The sequence below is a fragment of the Rutilus rutilus genome, assembly GCF_951802725.1.
Source record: "Rutilus rutilus genome assembly, chromosome: 6".
Lineage (NCBI taxonomy): Eukaryota > Metazoa > Chordata > Actinopteri > Cypriniformes > Leuciscidae > Rutilus > Rutilus rutilus.
This window is the reverse complement of record NC_140214.1, coordinates 8,775,409-8,797,957: the sequence shown is the minus strand read 5'-3', so window position 1 is coordinate 8,797,957 and position 22,549 is coordinate 8,775,409. Positions and strand designations below refer to the sequence as shown.

The window sequence follows — 22,549 nt, the reverse complement described above, 5'->3', positions numbered from 1 at the left end:
GAGACCTAACGGTTTTTCTTGCTTTTTGTATTCTAGTGCCTTGCACCCCAAGGAATGTCGTGCCCACCGTGGATTGTTCCTCAGCTGCTTTAGTGGTATCATGGACAGCCAGTGCAGGAGGACAGCAGTACACAGCCACTGTGCAGGACAGCAATGGACTCTCCACCACCTGCCAGTCTGCGGGCTCGCAGTGTAACGTGACAGGGCTCCGGTGTGGTCAGCTGTACTACGTTAATGTGACGGCATCAGATAATCTGTGCAGCAGCCCTCCAAGTGCTACAGTGAACACTAACTCGGGTACATCTGAGCATATACAAGCATTTTATTCTATATACTCTCTATACTCTGTGAACACTAACTCAGGTACATCTAAACATACAAGCATATATTTTTCTATATACTCTCTAAACTCGGACACAGCACCCAGACTACTATGTTCAACATGCTCATTTTGCTATTCTATGCATATATACAATTTTCCTGATAAACTACTGTTCATAGGTTTGGGGTCAGTAAGATTGTTTTTTGCTAAAGAAATTAATACTTTTATTCAGCAAGGATGCATGAAATTGATCAAAAAGTGACAGTAAAAACATTCATAATGTTACAAATGATTTCACAATGTATCACAGTTTTCACACAAAAATTAAGCAGCGCAACTGTTTTCAACATTGATAATAATAAGAAATGTTTCTTGAGCATCAAATCGGCATATTAGAATGATTTCTGAAGGATCTTGTGACACTGAAGACTGGAGTAATGATGCTGAAAATTCAGCTTTGCCATCACAGGAATAAATTAAATTTTTAAATATATTAAAATAGAAAACAGTTATTTTAAATTGCAATACTATTTCAGAATAATACTGTATTTTTGATCAAATAAATGCAGCCCTGGTGAGCATAAGATAATACTTTCAGGAACATAAAGAAATCATACCAACGCCAAACTTCTGAACATTTCAATCTTTGTTCGCCATGTTTGCATATGAAAAACTCTGTGCTCCAATTAAATGTTCTCATTCTCAGTGTCTCTTCTGCTTTTACCCATAGTTCCCTGCGCAGCCAGCTCCATCAGGGCAGTGTTGGATTGTCAGCTAGGAACAGCCACTGTGTCATGGCAGTATGGTGCAGGTGCTCAGGGATACGTTGTCTCTGCCTTGGCACCGCTGGGCAACAGCACTAGCTGTACATCGAACAGCTCCATCACGCACTGTGAGCTGGGCAACCTGCAGTGTGGCAATGAGTATATGGTGAACGTACAGACTTTGGGATCCACATGCAATTCCAGTGCACAGATGACTGGCTCCCTGATCACAGGTGAGGTTTACTGAATCTGATTTGCTTTGCTTTTACCAGTTTTGTAAGAGATTTGGTTTTGCTAACTTCTGCTGAAGTAGCGGGTTCCCCCTCCGCTCCATTCAACTATTTTACTAATATATATACAGTATATATATATATATATATATATATATATATATATATATATATATATACAGTCAAACCAAAAATGACTCAGACACCAGATATCATCTTTTATTATTTTTACTAGTGGGTGCAGGACACTCTAGTGTCTGTGACAAATTATACCCCAAAATTCTTGGGGCCAAAAATGATTCAGACACTTTGACCTGACCACGTTTTGCTTCAGTGTTTTTCTTTAATTGTTAATTCGATATTTTTACACCACAGACTGAACAAAATTAAGCATTGCTTGGTAATTGGTTTACCTAAATTGGTATTATCTAATTGTGAACTTAAATGTAACAGCTGACAGCTATTCAACATAATTCATTTGTGAGACAGTCTAACAGAAGGATGGCCAAAACCAGTGAAATATCAACTGATTTGACAACTCTGAGTTCTTGTCATATTGTATTACCATTTTCTAAACTATAGCGAATAAACTGTGAGATAAAGTGAGAAATGTTGAAAGTGTCTGAATAAATTTTGGTTTGACAATATATATGTATAAAATATTTAAAATATAAATATATAGTAAAGTGACTAATTGTACTACGAAATGTGTACATGAGGTTTATGATAAATTATTTTTAGCTTTTTAAAATATTAAATTAATAAAACTAAGCTGTAATCATACCATTACAGGTCCGTGTGCCCCTCAGCATCTGACAGCGCAGTACAGTCCTTCCACCGCTCGGCTCTCCTGGGACGTCACTAAACGGGCCGCCAACTTCACAGCAGTGGCTGTGACCCCCGAGGGCCTGACAGTGACCTGTGCGACCTCTAACACGAGCTGCACCTTGACAGACATGAGCTGTGGCCAGATCTACAATATCAGCGTGACGACTCGCAACAGTGCCTGCAATGTCACTGCGACCTATGATCCAATCAAGACGGGTCAGTCATGTGACCACTGATTTTATAGGAATATTCACTCAAAAATTCAAATTCTGTCATTACTCATGATGTTACAAATAACAAACCTGAATGACTTTCTTCTGTGGAGCTGCTCTGCTCTGAGCTAAAAACATTATAAGTCTTTTAAAGCCATATTATAGTATTGTGTGAGGAGCAGATTGAAATTTAAAGCGTTCAACTTGAATCAGTCTCATTTACTTTGTGTCATTTCAGAACCCTGTCCTCCTCAGAACGTCAAAGCTAGCATAAACTGTGCAACCCTCAATGCAACCGTTTCCTGGGAGCCTAGCCAGTTTGCAGTGGGATACGTTGCGTTCCTGGATGGGCAAAATGGTCATTCCACTTCCTGTCGGACAGATCGCACATATTGCAGTTTACCTGATCTCACCTGTGGAATAGTGTACTATGTCAGAGTCCGTGCCATCGGAGAGGTGTTCAACAGCTCTGACAGCATAGGGGTCAACATGACATCAGGTCTGTAAGGACAAAACAAATAAAAAACCTAGTACCAAAAATATACAGTATAATATAGTACTTAAGGTTTAATTTTTTTTTTTTTCGTCTAAATTAAATCAGAAATGACCATGTTCCGGATTACTGTCTTATTATTTTGGATAATTCATTTAGAAACAAATCAGATTTCAGAAGTAACTGTTTCTCAGCATTTCACTTTAATGTTAGGGTATCATACACTCTTAGATTAAAAGTTTTTTTTAAAGTTCAAAGGGTTTTGTTAGGCGCTTCATATATATAACATTTTAGTGGTTCCCATCATGGGATCATTTTATGGATTTAGTTTAATTAAATTATATGAATTAACCAGCTTGTAAACATACTTTATCAGTAGATAATGCAATCATTTAAGACATTTCACAAACTCTAAGGTTCAATAAAGAGCCCCAATGAACCTTTTTTCTAAGATTGTACATAACTGTGTTAAATAAAATATGTGCTAGCACAAAGGATATAAGTACTGAAAAATATTCTTCTATATTTTTCAGCACCATGTCTGTCCAGCAGTGTGTCTGCCATCGTGGACTGTGCTACAGATTCAGCTCTAGTGTCCTGGAGCATCATGGCTGGGGCGGAGAATTACACTGTGACGGCTTTGGGATCAGGAGGCCAAAGGTTCTCCTGCTCATCCCAACAGAACAACTGTAACATCTCGTCCCTGCAGTGTGGACAACTCTATAACCTCACCTTCACCTCTGCGAACCAGCAGTGCCAAATCACCTCCGCCACCAACGCCACGTTCCGGTCCAGTGAGTTTGCAATCCATTACACGGTAGAAGGGGTTAAAAGTTAATTAGGCTAATTATGGTCCAACTTTTCTGTGACCCCTCCGCAGGACCCTGTGTGCCACTGCGGGCGGCAGCCGATAAGGTGTGCGGCAACAACACGGCCGTGATGTCTTGGGAGGCGAGAGAAGGAGTGGATTTCTACACCGCCCGAGCCCTCGGTGCAGGAGGAGTACGCCAGGAGCTTTGTAACTCCACCTCCTCCACTTGTTCCTTCTCTAATCTGGGCTGTGGAGAGACCTACGCGTTTACGGTCACCGCTTACAGCGGCCTCTGCCAAAGTAGTGCCAGCGCACCTGTATACCTCACTACAGGTATAGCATTATGCAGTGTAAAAAACCCTTCACAAAACCTTGTTTTTTTTAAAATAAATCAATACTTTTATTCAGCAAGGATGTGTTAAATTGATAAAAAGTGATAGTAAAGAAGATTTATATTATTAGAAAATATTTTTTTATTTTGAATAAATGCAGTTCTTTTTAACCTTTTATTCATCAAATATATTAGGCAGCAGAACTGTTTCAAACACTCATAATAAATCAGAATATTAGAATGATTTCTAAAGGATCATGTGATAGACTGGATGTCATATGTGACACTGAAGACTGGAGTAATGATGCTGAAAATTCAGCTTTGCATCACAGGAATAAATGATTTTTTAAAGTATATTCAAATAGAAAACTATCATTTTAAGTTGTAATAATATTTCACAATATTACTGTTTTTTTTTTTTTTCTGTATTTTTGATCAAATAAAAAAATAAAAAAACTTTTTTCCAAACTTTTGACCTGTACTGTAAATATATATATATATATTTTTTTTTAAATAATTTATAACATTAACATTAGTTTTAATAGCATTAAACATTTTTTATAGGGTTTGGTATCGTTTGAATTTGAACAATTCCGATGATTCCGATTATTATTACCTTAGGTATCCGATTCCAGAATGATTTTCCATTCCCAACCCTACTTATTTTTTATTTTATGATGTTTTTAAACATTTTTATTAATATTTGATTTGATTATTAGTATCAATAATTTGTTTTTATATATTTTTTTTGTTAATATTTTAATATTATTGTTTGTATTACTATTAATAATAATACAATTTTTTTTACTGTTCATATTTTTTTACTTAAATGATTATAGAATAACTCTATACCTTGGTACAATATAACAATCCCCCTTCACTTCTCCAGACCCTTGCAGACCAGAGAATGTGACTGCTCACATGTCATGCAACAGTGAGACGGTGGCGCTCGACTGGTCAAATGCCAAAGGGGTGTCATCCTACATTGTGACGGCAACAGGGAGTCTGGGATATATCATAGCCTTTAACACCACTTCTACTAGCCTGTCTGTGTCACTGCTCTGTGGACAAAGTTACAACGTGACTGTTCAAGGGCAAACAGATTACTGCGACAGCCCACTGAGCGCCCCTGCAGTTTTCAGACTCGGTATGTTCCTGAAATTATACATAAAACTGCTGTGCACTCAATAAAATCCACAATATTACACAAAGATTGTATGTGATTTCCTGTTATATTCCTGTTGCTCAGCTTATCAATTTGATTTGAGGCAGTACTGTATGAAATGGGTTGACTTACCTTTGTAATGTGTTGTGATCCAGCGCCCTGCACGCCCCATAATCTCGTGACACATATGGAATGTAACAACCAGCTGGGTTCTGTCAGCTGGGGCCCAAGCGATGGGGCAAACATGTACACTGCCAAAGCAACAGGTAATGATGGACATACACACCTGTGCGTCACTAATGGGACCAGCTGCACCTGGGAGGACCTGCACTGTGGTGAAATCTATAACGTCAGTGTTACTGCCAATGACAGCCGCTGCACGAGTACACGTAGCAACAGCACCTACATACACATGGGTAAGACACTGTAATGATAAATCTACCAGGGGTTTCCATCTGTAGGATGAATGAGTAGTTTACATGCTTACAATTTACATGTCAGTTAAATGTAATAAAAAAAATATATGTATGTGCATTAGATAAAAATATTCATTTGACACTTGTATTTATTTAAAATATTTTAGAAAAGAAATGTTTTAAATTTTAAAGCTATATATATATTGTCAAAAGTTTGGAATAATTAATTTGATTAAAAATACAGTAAAAATAGTAATATTGTGAAATAGTGACTGTGGATCAGTTGGTAAAAAGTAATCATAAAAATGATTATGGCCAGATTCTATGGCTTGAATGAAATTCATACAATGGCTCTAAATACTTTTGAGGCAATTGTATCCAAATTTAGGTTGCTGGATTTATCTTATTTTAAGAATGTATAGATGTTTTTAGTTGAAAACAAGACATGGATACTGACGAAAAATATTATTTTGGGGTTTTTGTTTTTGCAATGAAAATATCACAAGAGAAAAATAATAACTTCTGATTATAAATTATTATTATTACATTTTCTAGAGTTCAATACAAACCAAATATTGAAATAAAAGCTATAGTAAATCTTTCATAATACCCGGACATTTTCTGTTCTTGTTTATGCAAGTAAGCACAAACCTCATGAAAGTTTCAATGCTGTTCTGTTTTCTGGTTCTTTAGCCCCATGTGTTCCTCAAGCTTTGACGCCCGTCCTGGACTGTGGCACGGGGCTGGGCACTCTGAGCTGGGCTTCCAGTGCTGGAGCTGAGACATATGCAGTGGAAGCAGTAAGTGGAAATGGGAGCACGCTGGCATTCAGTACCAACATTACCAGTGGCTTCCTATCAGAGCTGCTCTGTGGTCAACAGTACCAGATCACTGTCAAAGCCATTAACCAGCAATGCAGAAGTGCACCGAGTTCACCTGCTAACCTGTCAACAGGTAATACAGAAAACACTGATGGATTGACATATAGTCTGTTGAGAATGACGCATATCTCAGATCTCAAATGGTTTTCCTGTTCTCTTCTCTCCCAGCTCCATGTGTTCCTCAGAATTTGGTGTTTGAGCTGGACTGTTTGTCTAACTTTATAACTGTAAGATGGAACATCAGCCGCGGGGCGGCGTCTTACCTGGTGGTTGCAGCGGGACCTGAAGGTCAAGTGAATGCCTGTAACACGACTGCACAGCAATGCAAACTGCAAACGCTGCATTGTAGCTCCTCGTACAATGTCAGCGTCATTGCAGTAAACCAGCAATGCAACACAGGAGGTTCCACCTTAGAAATAAACACTGGTACAGTCTCCAGTTTTGTATCCTCTGTTACCTCCTTTATTTCCATAAAAAAAGAAAAAAAAAATATATAACTCAGCATGCAAACAAAATAAAAATTCAGTATTGAAATATTACGACACCAACATGACTGTTGGTTACATTTTGAATGAAAATTCTAACAATGTAAGTCAAGTTTTAATTGTCTCACTTTTTTCTTTGCAGTGCCATGTGTACCTGGTCACGTGCAGGGCAGAGTAAACTGTACGACTGGAGATGTGTCTGTATCCTGGGATCGAAGCGTGGGTGCCGTTTCCTACTCTGCAGTTGCTTGGAGTAGCGGTGGCTATGCTTCAGTGTGTAACAGCACTGGAACAGCATGTGTCTTCTCAGACCTGCTCTGTGGGATGAACTATAGTTTGGCTGTCAGCGCGAGTGACGGGAACTGCTCCACTGCACAGAGCCAACCAGTTGTGCTGAGTACAGGTACCTAAGAAAAAAATAACAATAAAAGATTTTTGGTAACACTTTATTTTACAGTGTCATTGTTACATATACTTACCATAGTAATAACAGTAAATTATGCATAATTACATGCAACTAACCCTCAAACAAATCCTAATCCTACCCTAACCCTATAGTAAGTACATATAGTTGCTTAATATTACTCAGTACTTAAATATATAAATACACTGTAACAATGATACCTTAAAATAAAGTGTAACCCTTTATTTTAAGGTGTCCATGTTACAATGTAATTATACATTTAAGTGCTGAGTAATAATAATTGAACTTACTATAGGGTTACGGTCAGGATTAGGTTTAGGGTTAGTCGCATGTAAGTATGCATACTTTATAGTTACTACTACAGTAATTACATGTAACATGTGTAACAAGGACACTGTAAAATAAAGTGTTACCAAAAAGTGCTTCCCAAAATAACTGAAAGATTCTCACTGTTACTGGTGTTAAGTATTATTTTGTTAATTATGGTAATTGTTAATATTTCATTTCACTTCAGTGTCCTGTAAGCCACAGAATGCTAGTGCCCTGCTCAACTGCGACACCAACTCTGCTGTTGTAACTTGGGAGCTCACTGACAACCTCACGCATCACACGGTCCAGGCTGCTGGTTCTGACGGACATCGCATCAACTGCACGAGCTCTGACCACAGTTGCACATTATCCGGAATGCACTGTGGCCAGAGATATAACCTTACCGTCACTGCCATGGATGGAGTATGTGACAACAGCAACACATACCTCACTCTGCAGTCAGGTGAGTCCACTGCTTCTGTTGTGCACCTGATGACAGAGCTCAGATTTAATGCAGTTTCTGATGTGGGATATTCTAATCCGTTGTCATGTGTTCAAAAGACACATAAAGAAACAAAATGGCCATGCAGGTGTATGATAATCAACATTGCAAGACTAATAATGAATGTCCTTAAAATGGTCCCTTTTCTCTCTCTATTTAGCTCCATGTGCACCTAGTAATGTTCAGACATCTTTGCTTTGCGACATCCACAATGGTAGTGTTGTGTCTGTGTCGTGGGTACAAGCCAACGGGGCGGAGGCTTTCATGGCTGTGGCCGTGTCTAATGATGGCCATTCCTACTCTTGTAACACAACCACTGCCTCCTGTAATCTGCAAGAACTGCAGTGTGGTCAGAATTATAATGTTTCGGTCTACTCAATGGCCAGTGGCTGCGGGGGCGTGAAGAGTACTATGTCTCAAGTGCAAACAGGTGCGTGTGTGAGGATTTTACATTTACATTACATTTAGTCATTTAGCAGACGCTTTTATCCAAAGCGACTTACAAATTAGGACTAAATTAAGCGAGTCATTGCTTAATCATACTTTATCAAGTAAAGACAACTGTATGTCAACTTAACAACTTAATTAGCAACCAAATATATACAAAGGCCTAACAAGTATGATTTCATTAAACATTTTGTAGTATTTATGTGTTTCCCTGAAGCGTTCTTTCTAAGTTGTAATTTAGATTTACCATTTTTCAACCCCTCTCATGTTTTGATTTTGAGGTGGAAAATGATCTGGATAAGAAAATGTATTTTGTTTAAGCGAAGTCTTATTTTAGCCTAAAATTAGGTTTTTGGCTTTTTTTTTTTTTTTTTTTTTATGTAACAATTATTTTCAGAGCAATTAAGCACATTTTCTTTCCTAATTATCATCGCTGTAATGCAAAAAACGAAATATTAAATAAAAAAGTATATTTTACATAATTGATATATATTGTACTGATTTAATGTTGTAATACAGTTAGAGTAACTAACAATCTGTTGAAAGTACGGTAAGTACGGGAATGAGAATTTTGACAGAAAATTAGGGGGTGGTGTGGCACAATGGATAAGACACATGCCTTTGGTGTGAGAGACCCGGGTTCGAATCCACTGTGAGACACCAATGTGTCCCTGAGCAAGACACTTAACCCCTAGTTGCTCCAGAGGCGTGCGACCTCTGACATATATAGCAATTGTAAGTCGCTTTGGATAAAAGCGTCAGCTAAATGAATAAATGTAAATGTAAATGTAAAATTAACATCATTGTCATGAAAATAATGCCACAATTTAAAAACTTTTACAAGCTACTGTACCTTCAAGACTTCTACATTGTGTTATGACTTTGCATGCTAACTTGCTGAAACATTGCTGTATAGCATGTGCAGTGCGGCAAGGTACCATCATTGATTTATTGGTTTACCTTTTATCGTTTCCTGCTGAAATGTTTGGTACTGCCCCACCCGTTCAATAACAGATTGGTTCCTTTTCTCTTTTCTCAGCTCCATGTCCACCTCACAACGTATCTGCAAATGTGCAGTGCGATTCAGGGTCTGTGCTGGTGAGCTGGAGCCCAGCAGTGGATGCCAGCCAGTTCAGAGTGGAAATGGAGTCCCAGAGCACTGGTGTGATTTCCTCCTGTAACAGCACAAACACGCAGTGCTCCATCGCACATTTGCCCTGTGGAGAGAGCTTCAACATCAGTGTGGTGGCACTGAGGGGCAGCTGTCAGAGTCAAGCAAGCAGTGGCTTCAACATCGCCTCAGGTTGGACACTAACACAAGAATGCTCTCTGTTACAAATGGATGGATGGATTGATAGATACATTTCAATATCCATACTTTCCTTATGCACTTTATGTCTACCCTCTTCTCTCTACAGCTCCATGTACCCCACAGGGGGTTAATGGTACCGTGGACTGTGTCACTAACTCCGCATGGGTATCATGGGAAGTGGATAAGGGTGCAGAGTCTTACACGGTGCTGGCTGTTGGGGACGACGGTCAAAATACCACATGTTCTAGCGCAAACTCCACCTGTAATGTGCCTGACCTGGGTTGTGGAAAGAGCTACACCTTCCAAGTCACTGCTTCAAACGCTGCCTGCCTGAGCCCACCCAGCAACAGCTTTCAGCTGGAGACAGGTAAGTACACCTGAGAGCTTCAGCCCTCTCTTTTGAGACCCTGGGTCTCTTAGTCTTAATGTATGTTATCTCTCTCTCCAGCACCTTGTGCCTTGTCATCCATCGTGGTGGTGGCTGAATGCCAAAGTTCTGTTATCATGGTACAATGGCAGAGGGCACGCAGAGGAAATTCCCTCTACGTTGTCACAGCAGAGGATCAAGACCGTGCCTTCATTTCCTGCAATAGCTCCACCTCTTCCTGCAACCTTACCAATGTGCAGTGCGGCAAAGAGTACACCATCATTGTGGCTGCTTCGGCCAACCAATGCAGCAGCCTTCGCAGCCCACCCTACAAGATCAGAACCGGTACAACCATCAATATTGTTATACCTAGATAGAGGTTAAACTTAGAGAAGAGACCTGAGACATATCTAGGGACCAGAATATCATAGACATCTGGGGATGGGCTCCTGACCTAACCAGTGAACAACCACCCAGAACAGAAGTCACATAATAAAGTGCTAACAACCACTTGATACACCATAACATCTGTATTGTGGGACTTTTTCCTAGTTAAATAATTGCAACTGGGTTTCTAATCCTGCTCCAGGAGAACAACCTTCTCGTAGAGTTGACCTTCATTGGCTGGTTAAAGTTGAAGCTAAACTCTGCAGGAAGGTGGTCCTCCCAGAGAAGAATGGACACCCTTGATCTATATCTATATATATCAATTTTACATGTGCTTTCATTGCACCATATTCAGGTTGTTCTCATTTCTACCTTTGATCCTCTGCAGCGCCCTGTCAGCCCTCACAAGTACAGGCCTATACAGACTGTCAGTCAAAGGATGTGTTTGTGTCATGGGAGCTATCTTACGTGGCGCAGTCATACCTGCTTACTGCAGTCAGCAGAGATGGAGACTTAAAGACATGCAATACCTCGTACAATAACTGCACACTAACTGACCTGCACTGCAGCAACACCTACAATGTGTCCGTTTTAGCCAGTAATGAGAACTGCACCAGTCTGCCAAGTACTAATGTCACATTCAAAACAGGTGAGAGTGACAAACTCTTTTTTTTAAATGATGTGACCAAGATTCTTACATTGTACAAACTTTCATTGCGATGTCTTTATTCTGCAGTGCCATGTGAGCCAACCAATGTAACTGCAAACATACATTGCGGGAACAGTAGTGCCTCCTTGTCATGGGTGGGGAGTACAGGGGCAGTGGCCTATGTGGGAATTGCCCAGTCAGAAAACGGCACAAAGGTCTACTGCCAGAACACGGAGACCTCCTGTACTTTGATGGGCTTAGTGTGCGGCACCGTGTACAACTTTACAGTGCAGGCAACAGATGGCACCTGCAACAGTTCCTTGAGTAAACCGCAAATTGGTGGAGCAGGTACAACAATTATCTGCTTTCTTTGAACTGATCTGCAAGTATTTGAGATGTCCCCTAAGGGTGTTTCATACTAGTGCTTTTAGAGTAGACTTGAATCTGTTTGACATTAACATTTGGTTCTTTTGGAACCGTCTCATTCTTTTGGAATGTTTCCTGTACTTGCGTGTCCACCAAAAGGACCACACCCAAATTTGCTTGAAAAGGGAGGTCTGGAGTACAGTTTAAGTCCACTGTAGTACAGTTGTTAATTAGTATGAAAGCAATTTGGCCAAATTTGCAGATGTGAATTTCTTCTGATGACGGATTACAAGATATTCAAAGATCTACAAGAGCAGCGGCAAAACTAAATGTAGTCACCTAGTCGTTATCTTAAATGGTTAGCAGCAACTTATGTTGAAGATGTGTTTACAAATCGGATATAACATGAAAAGGTTCAGACCAAATGTGAAAGCCTAACAGCTGCAACTTACACAAAATTTGAGTATAGTACAGGCAAATCCATTGTAAAGGCAGATACTAACATTTTGGTTCTGTTTCTTTGTGATCCCCATTGGGAAAACAGGTTTTAAGTCTTGTTGTCCATCTCTTTCCCTCAGCTCCCTGTCCTCCAGCTGGGTTGAGGGTTGTCCCTCGTACAGTAGTGAATGACACTCAGATCTTGAGGGCGTCCTGGTCTACTGTGAGTTGCCCTAATTCTGAATACCTCTTTGGACTCAAGGGCAGCATTCAAGGCAATAACCAGGCACTATTTGACCTCGCCTCCTATTGGTCAAGTCGCACTTTCTTTGAGATGCCCCTCCCTTGTGGCTCCTCCTACAGCGCAACCATCAGGGCGAGGAACTCTGCCGCCTCAAGCGTCGAGTCTGTTGCAGTCACTGGAACCACAGGTGCGCAATGTTTAATCATCATAGCACTACCTTCCTACACTCTTAAATGGGAAATGAAGATCCTTAAAGTGCAAATACATACATTACTCATCTGTTAATTTATTTCTTTCCCCCAGTACCTTGTGCCCCTCTAAATGTGACATTCTCTGCATCATCGGCAGTAGTGGCATGGCATGAGTCTTTATTTGCTACGAACTACACCGCGTATGGGGTCACTTCCTCTGGTAGGATGAAACTCTGCATGACCTCACAGCTCCTCTGCTCCATCACCAATTTCAGTAGCGGTAACATTGTCGTAACTGCCCACAATGCTGCTGGACAAAGTGAAGACTCAGTGCCTGTTTTAGGCAAGTAGTACAAGTAACAAATAATGAAACATCAGATCAGTAGAAACATGGGTTGTCAAAATGTATCTTGTTTTGGTGAAGTCCTGTAACCTTTGACCATGTTCATCAATTGGCAGTGACAGCCGTTCGCAGGAGGTGAGACCTGGCTCAAAGTCAGAAAGGTGAGTTGATGCTCAATAACAACAGAAAATTAAGAACAATTTATGGAAATTTTTTCATTTCTCAAAATGGAGAAATGGCCTAGTTAGGAAAAATTACATATTCAACTTAACTAAAGAAAATGAGACCATGAGGGAGGAAATACAGTCTGGTTTGCTACTTTGTTGATCATTAAGTTGATAAAACATGGAAAATCTCTTCCAGTGGACACTGTACTTCCAAAAAAAAAAAAAAAAAAAAAAAATGTACGTCTATCCCTCACAGCCTCCTTTTACATGCAGTTGAGTGTTTCCATTGACAACTGTTTACGTTTAAAGATTCATCCACAACAGCTTTGCTTAACACTTTAAAATGTTTTTAAGAAGTTTTAAACAAATTGAAAAGCCTGCTAGTATTAACCACCTTCTCTCCACACCAGCCCTGCCCAACTCTGAGTGAATGCATCTCGTCGCACTCAAACTCTTGCCTTTGAGAATTCTCAACTCTTTGATATTTTGCATGTTACATATATTCCAGGTCAAGGTTAATGTTTTTTTTTTTTTCACAATATTTATGGGTGGAATAGATTGACTGGGTAAAAGATTAACATGGCTTCTTTTAAAATGTTTTTCAAATCACAATGTTTTTCTTCTCTGGCTGACGGATTTACTTTTATGCAATGCCAAATATTTAAAAAAGCCTATATATACACATTCCTGTTTTTGTATATGAGTCAAGTTATTAAACACAAAGAGCATTTCTCCATGTATTCAGTCTTATAAATTATGACATGTAAAGCACATGTAAAATAAATAACCATACACAAAACACCTGCTGTTCCAATAAAATGAATGTTCTTATATGATGAGCTGACAAGGACACAACAGTGACCTATTCTGAGCGCAAAAAAAGCACCGTTAACTACTGTATTAAACATCTCTGAATTAACTACTCATCCCATTAAGTTAACCAATGTAACTGATATAACTGATTCAGAAATAATGGTTCAATAAAAAACTTAATACATGTTCAAGTAATTTCAAGAGTAGGACTGACTAGATTACATAATTCACAATGCTTCATGGGAATAGAAAGCCACTAGTCTTACTGATTTTCTCTCCTATAGTAATAGCAACTTTTCAGATCTCACTCTAGGATTATGGGTAGTACAGTACAGCACATATAAATCACACAGCAAAGCACGTCTTAATTTAACCCTTGTGTTATGTTGCGGGTCAATTTGACCCGTTTAGATTTTATAGTTGCTGGAAATACTGGTTAACCTATGGTTTTTTTCTTGATATTTTGTGACTTTTTCTCATTTATCATCATAAACATGCATGCAAAGTTTCAACATGCTGGTGTTTTTTGACATATACAAACAAAATTACTGTTACTTTCGTGATGTGACCCGCATATTTTAACGCTCTAAGGCAACTGTACGGACCCAAAATAATAAAATTTCTTGGTTATACTTTATTTTATTTTTTTACTACCTTATTAAGCTAAAAATTTGGTTTTCCACACTTATTTCAATACAGAAAAATATTTTGTCAGCCACAGATGGTAAAAATTACCTATCATTTATTTTTTCAAGCTACCTGAAATAATATTAAATCTTTTTTTTTTTTTTATATATATTTGTGACTTTTTCGCATTTATCATCATGAACATGCATGCAAAGTTTCAACCTACAGTCTATGGTTTCAACATGCTGGTGTTTTTTTTTTTTTTGACATATACAAACAAAATTACTATTACGTTTGTGATGTTCGCATGTCAATTTGACCATCATAGGCAGCTATTCAAAAGCAACTGTACAGACACAAAATAAAAATATTTATTTTATGTATGTCAGGGCATCAACTCCAGTTCTAAAGTGTAAGTGTATCTAAAAGTGCTCTAACCCAAACCAAACACACTTGAAAAAGCTAAATCATGGTGTTCAGAATTAATTGCAAATTACAAATGAAAATCTTTGACAGACACAGATAAAATAAGCTCTCATTTATATATTCAAGATATCTGAAATATCTTGAGACTTCGACATAGACAGCAGGAAAAATGAGCTCAGATTAATTGTTCAGTTATGTTCTAAGCAAAAAAAAAAAAAAAAAATGTATATTCAAATATATATAATGTATATTCAAATTTTATCAAAACAAAATAGTTTAAAAAATGGTTAAAAAACATTTTCATTAAATCATATCTTCAGATATATATATTTTTGGAATATTTGACAAATGTTGATATTAAAAGTTTACAGTTTGTACCTGAATCCTTGTTTTTCATAGTGTGATTTTTGAGGAATTGTATTGAATCCAATTAGGGTCAATTTGACCCCAACCATAAGGGGAATGCACAGAATTCCAACATAACACAAGGGTTAACAACCTGAAAGATCACAGAAGGTTTGTCTTGAAAGGTTTACATGTTAGCGTAAACTATCAAAATAAGACATTTTTACTTGACTCTTTTGCTTAATTACATAAAAATAAATACAACTGGGCAATTCTGTTTCATACAAGAAATTTTATTAGAAAACGAGATGCAACAGAGCAATGAATCAAACAGCAATGTCAGCACAGCTTTCAACAGCCTGTGCACAAACTTAACTCTGTGGTCAACTCTGTTGAAATTTAAAACATTCTCTGAGCTCTATGTACAAAGCCATTTGTGAGAATCCTGAAAACAAATTGGGAGAAAATGGACTAAAAAAGGATTTTAAAATGCCATTTTCAGTCCAGACATCAGTAACGAGCAACTGAGAGAAAATGACATTTTTAATATCTACACAATTGGCGGATATAAAAAAAAAAAAAAAAAAATCCAGGCTTTTCCATTTGTTTATTTCAACACAAGTGGTGCACAAGAGGATTATAGATAAGGACATGAAGTAATAAGAGAGGGACCGGAATAAAGGTGCAGAGGGAATCTGAGAGAGGAGATGGAGACAGACTTGGATCAGGGAGACTCCGCTCGAACACTGTTTGTTCTTTCACCTGGTTCGGGACTGTGGCGATCTTGTTTTACATTTTCTCGTCCATTGCTGGATTCTCGACGGTGTGAGCGCTCTTTGCTGCGACTGCGCTTGTGTGACCGTTCCTTACTATGGCTGTGATCCCGCTTCCTGTTCTTCTCCTCCCCTGCCTCCTGCTTGCTCTTGCTGCCTGAGCGAGAGCGTTTCTTGCTGGATCGCTCGGTTTTGTGTTTCCTGTCTCTGCTTCTGCTCCTTGAGCGCTTGCTCTTCTTTTCTTCCCTGTGCTTTCTATCCTCCTTATCTTCCTTGTGCCTCCGCTCTTCTCCCTCTCCCTTACTTCTCTTGTCTTTTGACCTCTCCCGATCTTTATGATGCTCTTTGTCTTTCCTGCGACTACGCTCTCTCTCACTCTCTGCCTCCCTCTCTTTATCTCTGTCTTTCCTCTCATTCCGCTTCTCCCGGCTCGCACTGAGACTCCGACGTCGTTCCTTGCTACGGCTGCGTCGACGTTCTGTGGTTCGGTCTGGTGTTCTGGAACGTCGTCTATCTCGGTCTCTCTCCCTGTCTCTCTCCCGGTCCCTGTCTCTATGCCCGTCCTTTCCCTCCCTTTCTTTGCGCTGACGATCTCGTTCTCTTTCCAGTTCACGGTCGAAGCTGGCACCATGTTTTTCTTTGTGATGGCTGCGACTCCGGGAACGATTTTGGGACCTCTTGGGACTCTGACTTTTCCTAGGAGTCCTTAACACACATAAGAACACAAATCATTGAACACATAAGAACACAAATCATTGAACAGAGCACATACACAAGACATCTTGTCAAATAGGAGAGTGGGGTAATTTTGTAATAGCAATAATATTTCTTACATTACAAGATATGAAAGACAGTATCTGCTGTAGCTAAGTAACTCATAGTATAAATTAATTTATGCATTTCAAAAAGAACTACAATAAAATGGAGAACAAAACTTTGGACTACTGTTTAAATTGTGTAAACTCAAATGAGATTGAAGACTCGTCATAATCTACAATATTTCTACATTCTAGATGAGACTGGGAGCAAATTCATGACCAAAAAAAAAAAAAAAGGCAAACCCCGACAGTCAGAGTAGCTACACCACAAAACTTATTTTGTTACAATGCAGCTGCCAGACATTTACCACAGTTAATCAACAACACAAAATTATTTAGACTTGAATCCAAGAATGTCTATTATATGTGTAGTATGAAAGAGAAAATGGGAGGAAAATGAACAAAACAAAAGAAATAAAAAGCATCACTGGTAAAAAAAGTAGCTTCATGCATCTGTGCCAAAATTACTGGTATTTAGGGCTGTCAAAATTGCTCAAAAATGACGTTTGAATATTCCCTCTAAAAAACACACGAATATTCGAACTATTCGAACATCTGGTTGCGCATTTTGTCAATGACGCGCATTACGTCAATAACAGGACAAATTAATACAAAGAGACATAACTACTTGTATAGGTAGTTTATTTAAGTTTAAACATATTTGACAACGTATTCCCTACACAAAAACAAGTAAAAATCACCTAATGGCCAAGACCGCAGACCTCACTCTCGCTCGCTCGCTCACTCGCAGGCACTCTCTCTCTCGCGCCCTCATGCTGCGTTCACACCAAACGCGAATAGAGCGTCTGGCGTGAGTGATTTCAGTGTTAAGTCAATGTAAAGACGCGTTTACGCGCGTCTGGGGGTCTTGCGGCGCGTCAATTTCGCTTCAAACTTTTGCTTTTGACGCGTGAGGAATGGATTCAAAATGTTCAAGAGTCCAACTAGACGCGAATCCGACATTGAACGCTCCGAGCAAACTGTGCTGTGGTAAACATAACTTTTCCTTGACATGAAACGGTAAATAATCAAACCAGTGGAAGCCTGCAGTGCATGAAACTGCTGTATCTAACCTACCTTATTCATGCAATATCTATTCAGTCAGTACAGTAGCCTACACTTTAGTAATGTTTCTGTTTAACGTTAACGCCTTCTTCCTGTGACCTGTCCCCATTCGCAAAGCAGACAGCAGACTCTGCTACCGCAGGCGTTTTTCCACATTCGAATATTAATTTTCACATTCGAAATTCTGTTTTTTAAAACTATTCGAATATATATTCGAATTTAGAATATTCGTTGACAGCCCTACTGGTATTATTGGGACAAATTGCTTCCGTTTACAAACACATTTATCCTATCCCAAGGCTTGTCTTGAAACTTTAAACCATTAAAAATGGTTGGCGATCGTTCAAACACAACACGACAAACACTGATCATGGCTGATCTGGTTAGCCAAATAATCTCAGCCCACCCACACACAAAGACTGTACCTGGAACGGCGCCTATCTCCATGCCTTGCTGAATCGGTTGCCACCACCTCCTCCTCCTCCTGCTCATCTTTTTGCTGGGGTTTACGTGGTCGGCTCTTCATGTGCTGGTCAATTGCCTTCTGCACAGGAACAGGTATTCGTGGGAACAATGTTGAGAACCATTCCAGCTTGGTCAGGAAGGAGCGGAGCATCTCTCCGACCGTCATTACACAGCCTCCTCCAGCCTTCACGTCCAACTCCTGATCACAGAGACAAGGAAGAGGAAGGAAAACCATTAACACCACAAACTTAGACATGCACTTATCGCAAGGCCTCTGGTAACACAAGGCTAATGATTAGACCCCTAAAGCCATTACACTGTAAACTGTCCTGTATAAAATGCTTTATTTGTGATGACCAAATACTGAGTCTTCACCTCTGCTCTCACCTGACTTAATATTCAGTATTTAAAGTAATTTTGTTGTTTTTTGTTTGTTTCACTGTCATTTTGGACTTTATGATAGCAAATAAACAGCATGGACACAAAAGTAATGCCATTGTATGAATAACTTATTCACAAGTATATAAATCTGGTCATGTAATGGCCAATCCTCCTTATGTAGAATAAAAAGGCATTTTCTAGCCTGCTGGTCTCATGTCAACATTTAAATACATATGTGACCCTGGACCACAAAACCAGTCACATGGGTCCATTTTTTTAAATTGAGATTTATACATCACCTGAATAACTAAGCTTTCCATTGATGCATGGTTTGGTAGGATATGACAATATTTGGTGGAGATACAACTACTGAAAATCTGGAATCTGAGGGTGCAAATTTTTTTTTTTATTAAATCGAAACATTGAGAAAATCGCCTTTAAAGTTGTCTATTTATATTCACGATTGTGCTGCATTTACTCACCAAAAATGTTTTTATATATTTACGGTAGGAAATTTACTATATATATGATATGAACATGATCTTTACTTAAAATCCTAATGATTTTTGGCATAAAAAATAAATAAAAATTAAAAAAGAAGATAATTTTGACCCATACAAGGTATTTTTGGCCATTGCCACAAATACACCCGTGCTACTTGTGACTGGTTTTGTGATCCAGGGTCACATATGATTTTAAATGGAACTTAATGCCTGTCTGTATTATTATTATTATTTTTAAGAAAATAGTTTATTATATCAATGTTTAATAGTTCAAACCACTGCATGAGCTTAAAATAATTAACTTCCACAATGTCTCTTACTATGCACTGACTCAAAATAGGTGCGATGCTGAGGAGGTTGCAGGTCAGCTGACATATATGATGCACCGGTGAGTGTGAAGGGGTGGAGTGGGTAGGTGAGCTTTTCTAACTGCACTCACGAACGCCAGCCAAGAGTGTGGAGCACACCCTATATCCAATCCACCCGCATCACAAGGGCCATCTGGGAGAGAGAACAGGGCAGTCAGCCAGAGACACACATAACCACCATCATGCCTGGCAGCAATGTTTGCTCAATGCGAATAAGATCTCCTTCACTAGAATATTTTAAATTGATAATATATAACTAAATGCATAATTAGTGGGGTGTGCAGGAGCATGAGGAATGAGCCAGCACCCAGTAATGGATATCTGATATTTACAATCAAATAGAAATCTCTATGAACCACTGAGGCATAGTGTCATATACAGACTGCCATTATCTGGGCTAAGAGAAGATGGCAAGCAATCACTGAATTCATATTTAACCACAGAGGAACCACCTTCACATCTAGCTCAAAGGACCATTTGCAAAGAATTTGCTTGTGATTTAACTGTGTATCTTATAGGGAACATTAAGCCAAATGAGGTCAAAGGTTGAAGGACAGCAATGTGCATCACAATAAGCATATGGCCTAAAGCTTTGATTACAACTATGTACATTAGAAATAAGAGAGAGATTAAGGCATTACCCGTGGTGACATACCTCCTCGTCGTCAAGGAACTCATCATACCAGTCAACCAAGTCAGGAGGAGGTTGAGTATACCTGAAATACACATTTGACATGATAAGTGTTATATTCATTGGGAAGTGCTGTGGTCAAACCAAGAAATATGCACCATCCAAACTAACAATGTACCTAAATTATCATCTCATATAGGAGTCAAAATCTGCTAAGGGGTAATAATGGAAAAAACTGTTTTAAAAAGTGATTTTGACTGTTATTTACAACAGGATCTTCATTTTAAATAAAAGGTTTTTGATATAAGAGACCATAAAAACAGGTTTTGCATTAAACCACTCCTTTCCTGGTACAAAAATGAACTTGCGATAGCTGAATGTAAAATTTGACAAGCCAAACATGTCAGTCTGTGTAACGTAGATTAAGCCATGACATAAACTTCATTTTGTAAAATAAGAATAATAAACTACTCAAAAAGCATTCAGAACATCCTCCAGCACGTTTGTAAAGCATCCTTTATGCACAGTATCATGTCCGTCAAAAACTTAGGCTGGCTGTCGACATAACACACTTATGGGCAGCATTCACTTAACCGAATATTTGCCGGCTAAGAAATGAATAATTATTACCTTACGATTCCTTCTGTTTTCAAATCCACATCATTTGAATATCACGACATCGATGTCTGTCAAAAAAATAACGTGCACAATACACGTTAGTATTTACGAGAAGCAGAGGGCCAGCGTGTACACGCATTTCCTGGAAAACCCACACTACCCGATGGTTTGAATGAGTCTCTTTCCGATAAGAGGGGGGTCTTCAACATGCTGTCTGTCAGAGACGATAACGTGCCTAATACATAACGCACTCAAGTATAAATGTGTTCTTCTCTCAGTTGTTTAAAAGATTAAAGCTTTGATCAAAGTTAGATAAAATGTTTAATTTTCCAATAAAAGATTATATATTTTTTCATGTTGTGTTATATTTTAATTACCACTTAACAGATTTTGACTCTTCTGCTCTATATATTCCTCAGCAAAGGCAACGAGTTTACCCTCCATGGCAGTGTTAAAAAGCTAAATATTAAGAAACGAAGACAATTGAAAATAAATTCCTGAAACAAAGAAACTCAAGTTAATGTTAAACATCTGAGGTGGATCCGAGTCATACCTGATGTACATAAAACCCAGTGCCCTGATATAGGGCGAATCTGTATGGGTGATGAGACCCATCACTTGTTTGCGGGTCAGTTTCAGTGTGAACAGCTTATACAGCAAGCAAAATGCAGTGGACACGATCCCACCCGTACCAACTCCTCGAACCTGCAGGACAAACATCATGAGAGTTAAAGCTAGACTCATGTTTAGATCAAGCGAATCTCTCCCTTTATTTAATCAAAGTGACGAAGAGGATGGGAGGATGAAGTTGTGGAGGTCTCAAGGCACGTACTTCTACTTACCCCTCCGCACATTCCCGTCTGTCCCGCTGTCTTCCTGCTGCCTTTTTCCCATGGCTCCACATGGTTGACCTGATAAAAGACATTTAAATTAGATTAATCATTTAAATGTCTTCAAACCTGACAATAAATTGGATAAAACTGTATTATACAACTCAAAATCACCACTGTTCTAAAATCACATCAATCCAACCACACTTGTTTTTCAAAATTAAAACAAAATCTTATATTAGTGTACTAGTGAAACTAATATTAACCTTACAAACGCTTACTTACAGAAATTCTTTAAAATCACAATCGTGGAAAATCATTATAATAGAAAATACCTTAGAATATTTTATTTGTTGTTGCAGCAGTATTGGCTAAATCAAAGTTATAGTTTTAGTAGTAAAAATAAAGGGCCGTTCATAGTACCAAGGACGACAGAGGAATGATATTAAAATCACTTTAATAATAAATTTCTTTGCAGCTGAAGAAACATTGACAGCCAATCAGTTTAAACGGACATTTCACCCAAAAATTATCTAATTTACTCACTCAAGTTGTTACAAAACTGTATCAATTTCTTTCTTCTGCTGAATACAAAATTATATATTTTGTATAATACAGGTAACCAAACAGTTGATGGACCCCATTGACTTTCATTATATTGGGAATAAAATACTGTTTGGTTACAGACATTCTTCAAAGTATCTTATTTTGTGTTCAGCAGAATAAAGAAATGCATACAGGTTTGGAACAACTTGAGTGAGTAAATGACAGAATTTTTATTTTTGGGTGAACTCTCTCTTTA

General features: G+C 38.6%; 2 protein-coding genes across 6 annotated transcripts; one reads left to right on the top strand and one right to left on the bottom strand.

Moving 5' to 3' along the window:
- Positions 1–153: 153 nt before the first annotated feature.
- fndc7rs1 (fibronectin type III domain containing 7, related sequence 1) lies at positions 154–14,638 on the top strand (the record flags this gene model as incomplete). The annotated part of the gene is made up of 22 exons (XM_084410497.1): positions 154–175; positions 1,029–1,319; positions 2,109–2,360; positions 2,595–2,855; positions 3,383–3,643; positions 3,730–3,993; positions 4,881–5,138; positions 5,312–5,572; positions 6,266–6,526; positions 6,622–6,879; positions 7,081–7,341; positions 7,877–8,134; positions 8,334–8,603; positions 9,660–9,923; positions 10,039–10,299; positions 10,381–10,644; positions 11,075–11,335; positions 11,423–11,683; positions 12,280–12,570; positions 12,687–12,917; positions 13,034–13,078; positions 13,495–14,638. 21 exons carry the CDS (start codon positions 154–156, stop codon positions 13,054–13,056), a joined length of 5,034 nt encoding a protein of 1,677 aa, XP_084266623.1. The 3' UTR covers positions 13,057–13,078; positions 13,495–14,638.
- A 931-nt stretch (positions 14,639–15,569) lies between these two features.
- On the bottom strand, positions 15,570–21,903 carry prpf38b (pre-mRNA processing factor 38B). Of its 5 annotated transcripts, none has more exons than XM_084411513.1 (5): positions 21,750–21,830; positions 21,471–21,622; positions 20,310–20,384; positions 18,377–18,615; positions 15,570–16,773 (listed from the first exon to the last, which is right to left on the bottom strand). In XM_084411513.1, the coding sequence occupies exons 3-5, from the start codon at positions 20,319–20,321 to the stop codon at positions 16,020–16,022; spliced, it is 1,005 nt and encodes a 334-aa protein (XP_084267639.1). In that variant the 5' UTR covers positions 20,322–20,384; positions 21,471–21,622; positions 21,750–21,830; the 3' UTR covers positions 15,570–16,019. The 5 variants fall into 5 exon arrangements, with proteins under 5 accessions (XP_084267639.1, XP_084267638.1, XP_084267636.1 ...); XM_084411512.1 differs by having other exon boundaries at positions 21,760–21,830; XM_084411510.1 differs by having other exon boundaries at positions 15,576–16,773; positions 20,324–20,384; positions 21,760–21,903.
- Positions 21,904–22,549: the final 646 nt, after the last annotated feature.

Bases quoted from the DNA above. Each gene is read 5' to 3' on its own strand.
- prpf38b (XM_084411510.1), bottom strand. The intron at 20,385-21,470 runs GTATGACTCGGA...TGTGTATTTCAG, and splicing joins CTGGGTTTTATGTACATCAG to GTATACTCAACCTCCTCCTG. The intron at 16,774-18,376 runs GTACAGTCTTTG...ATGTGTGTTAAG, and splicing joins GGAGATAGGCGCCGTTCCAG to GACTCCTAGGAAAAGTCAGA.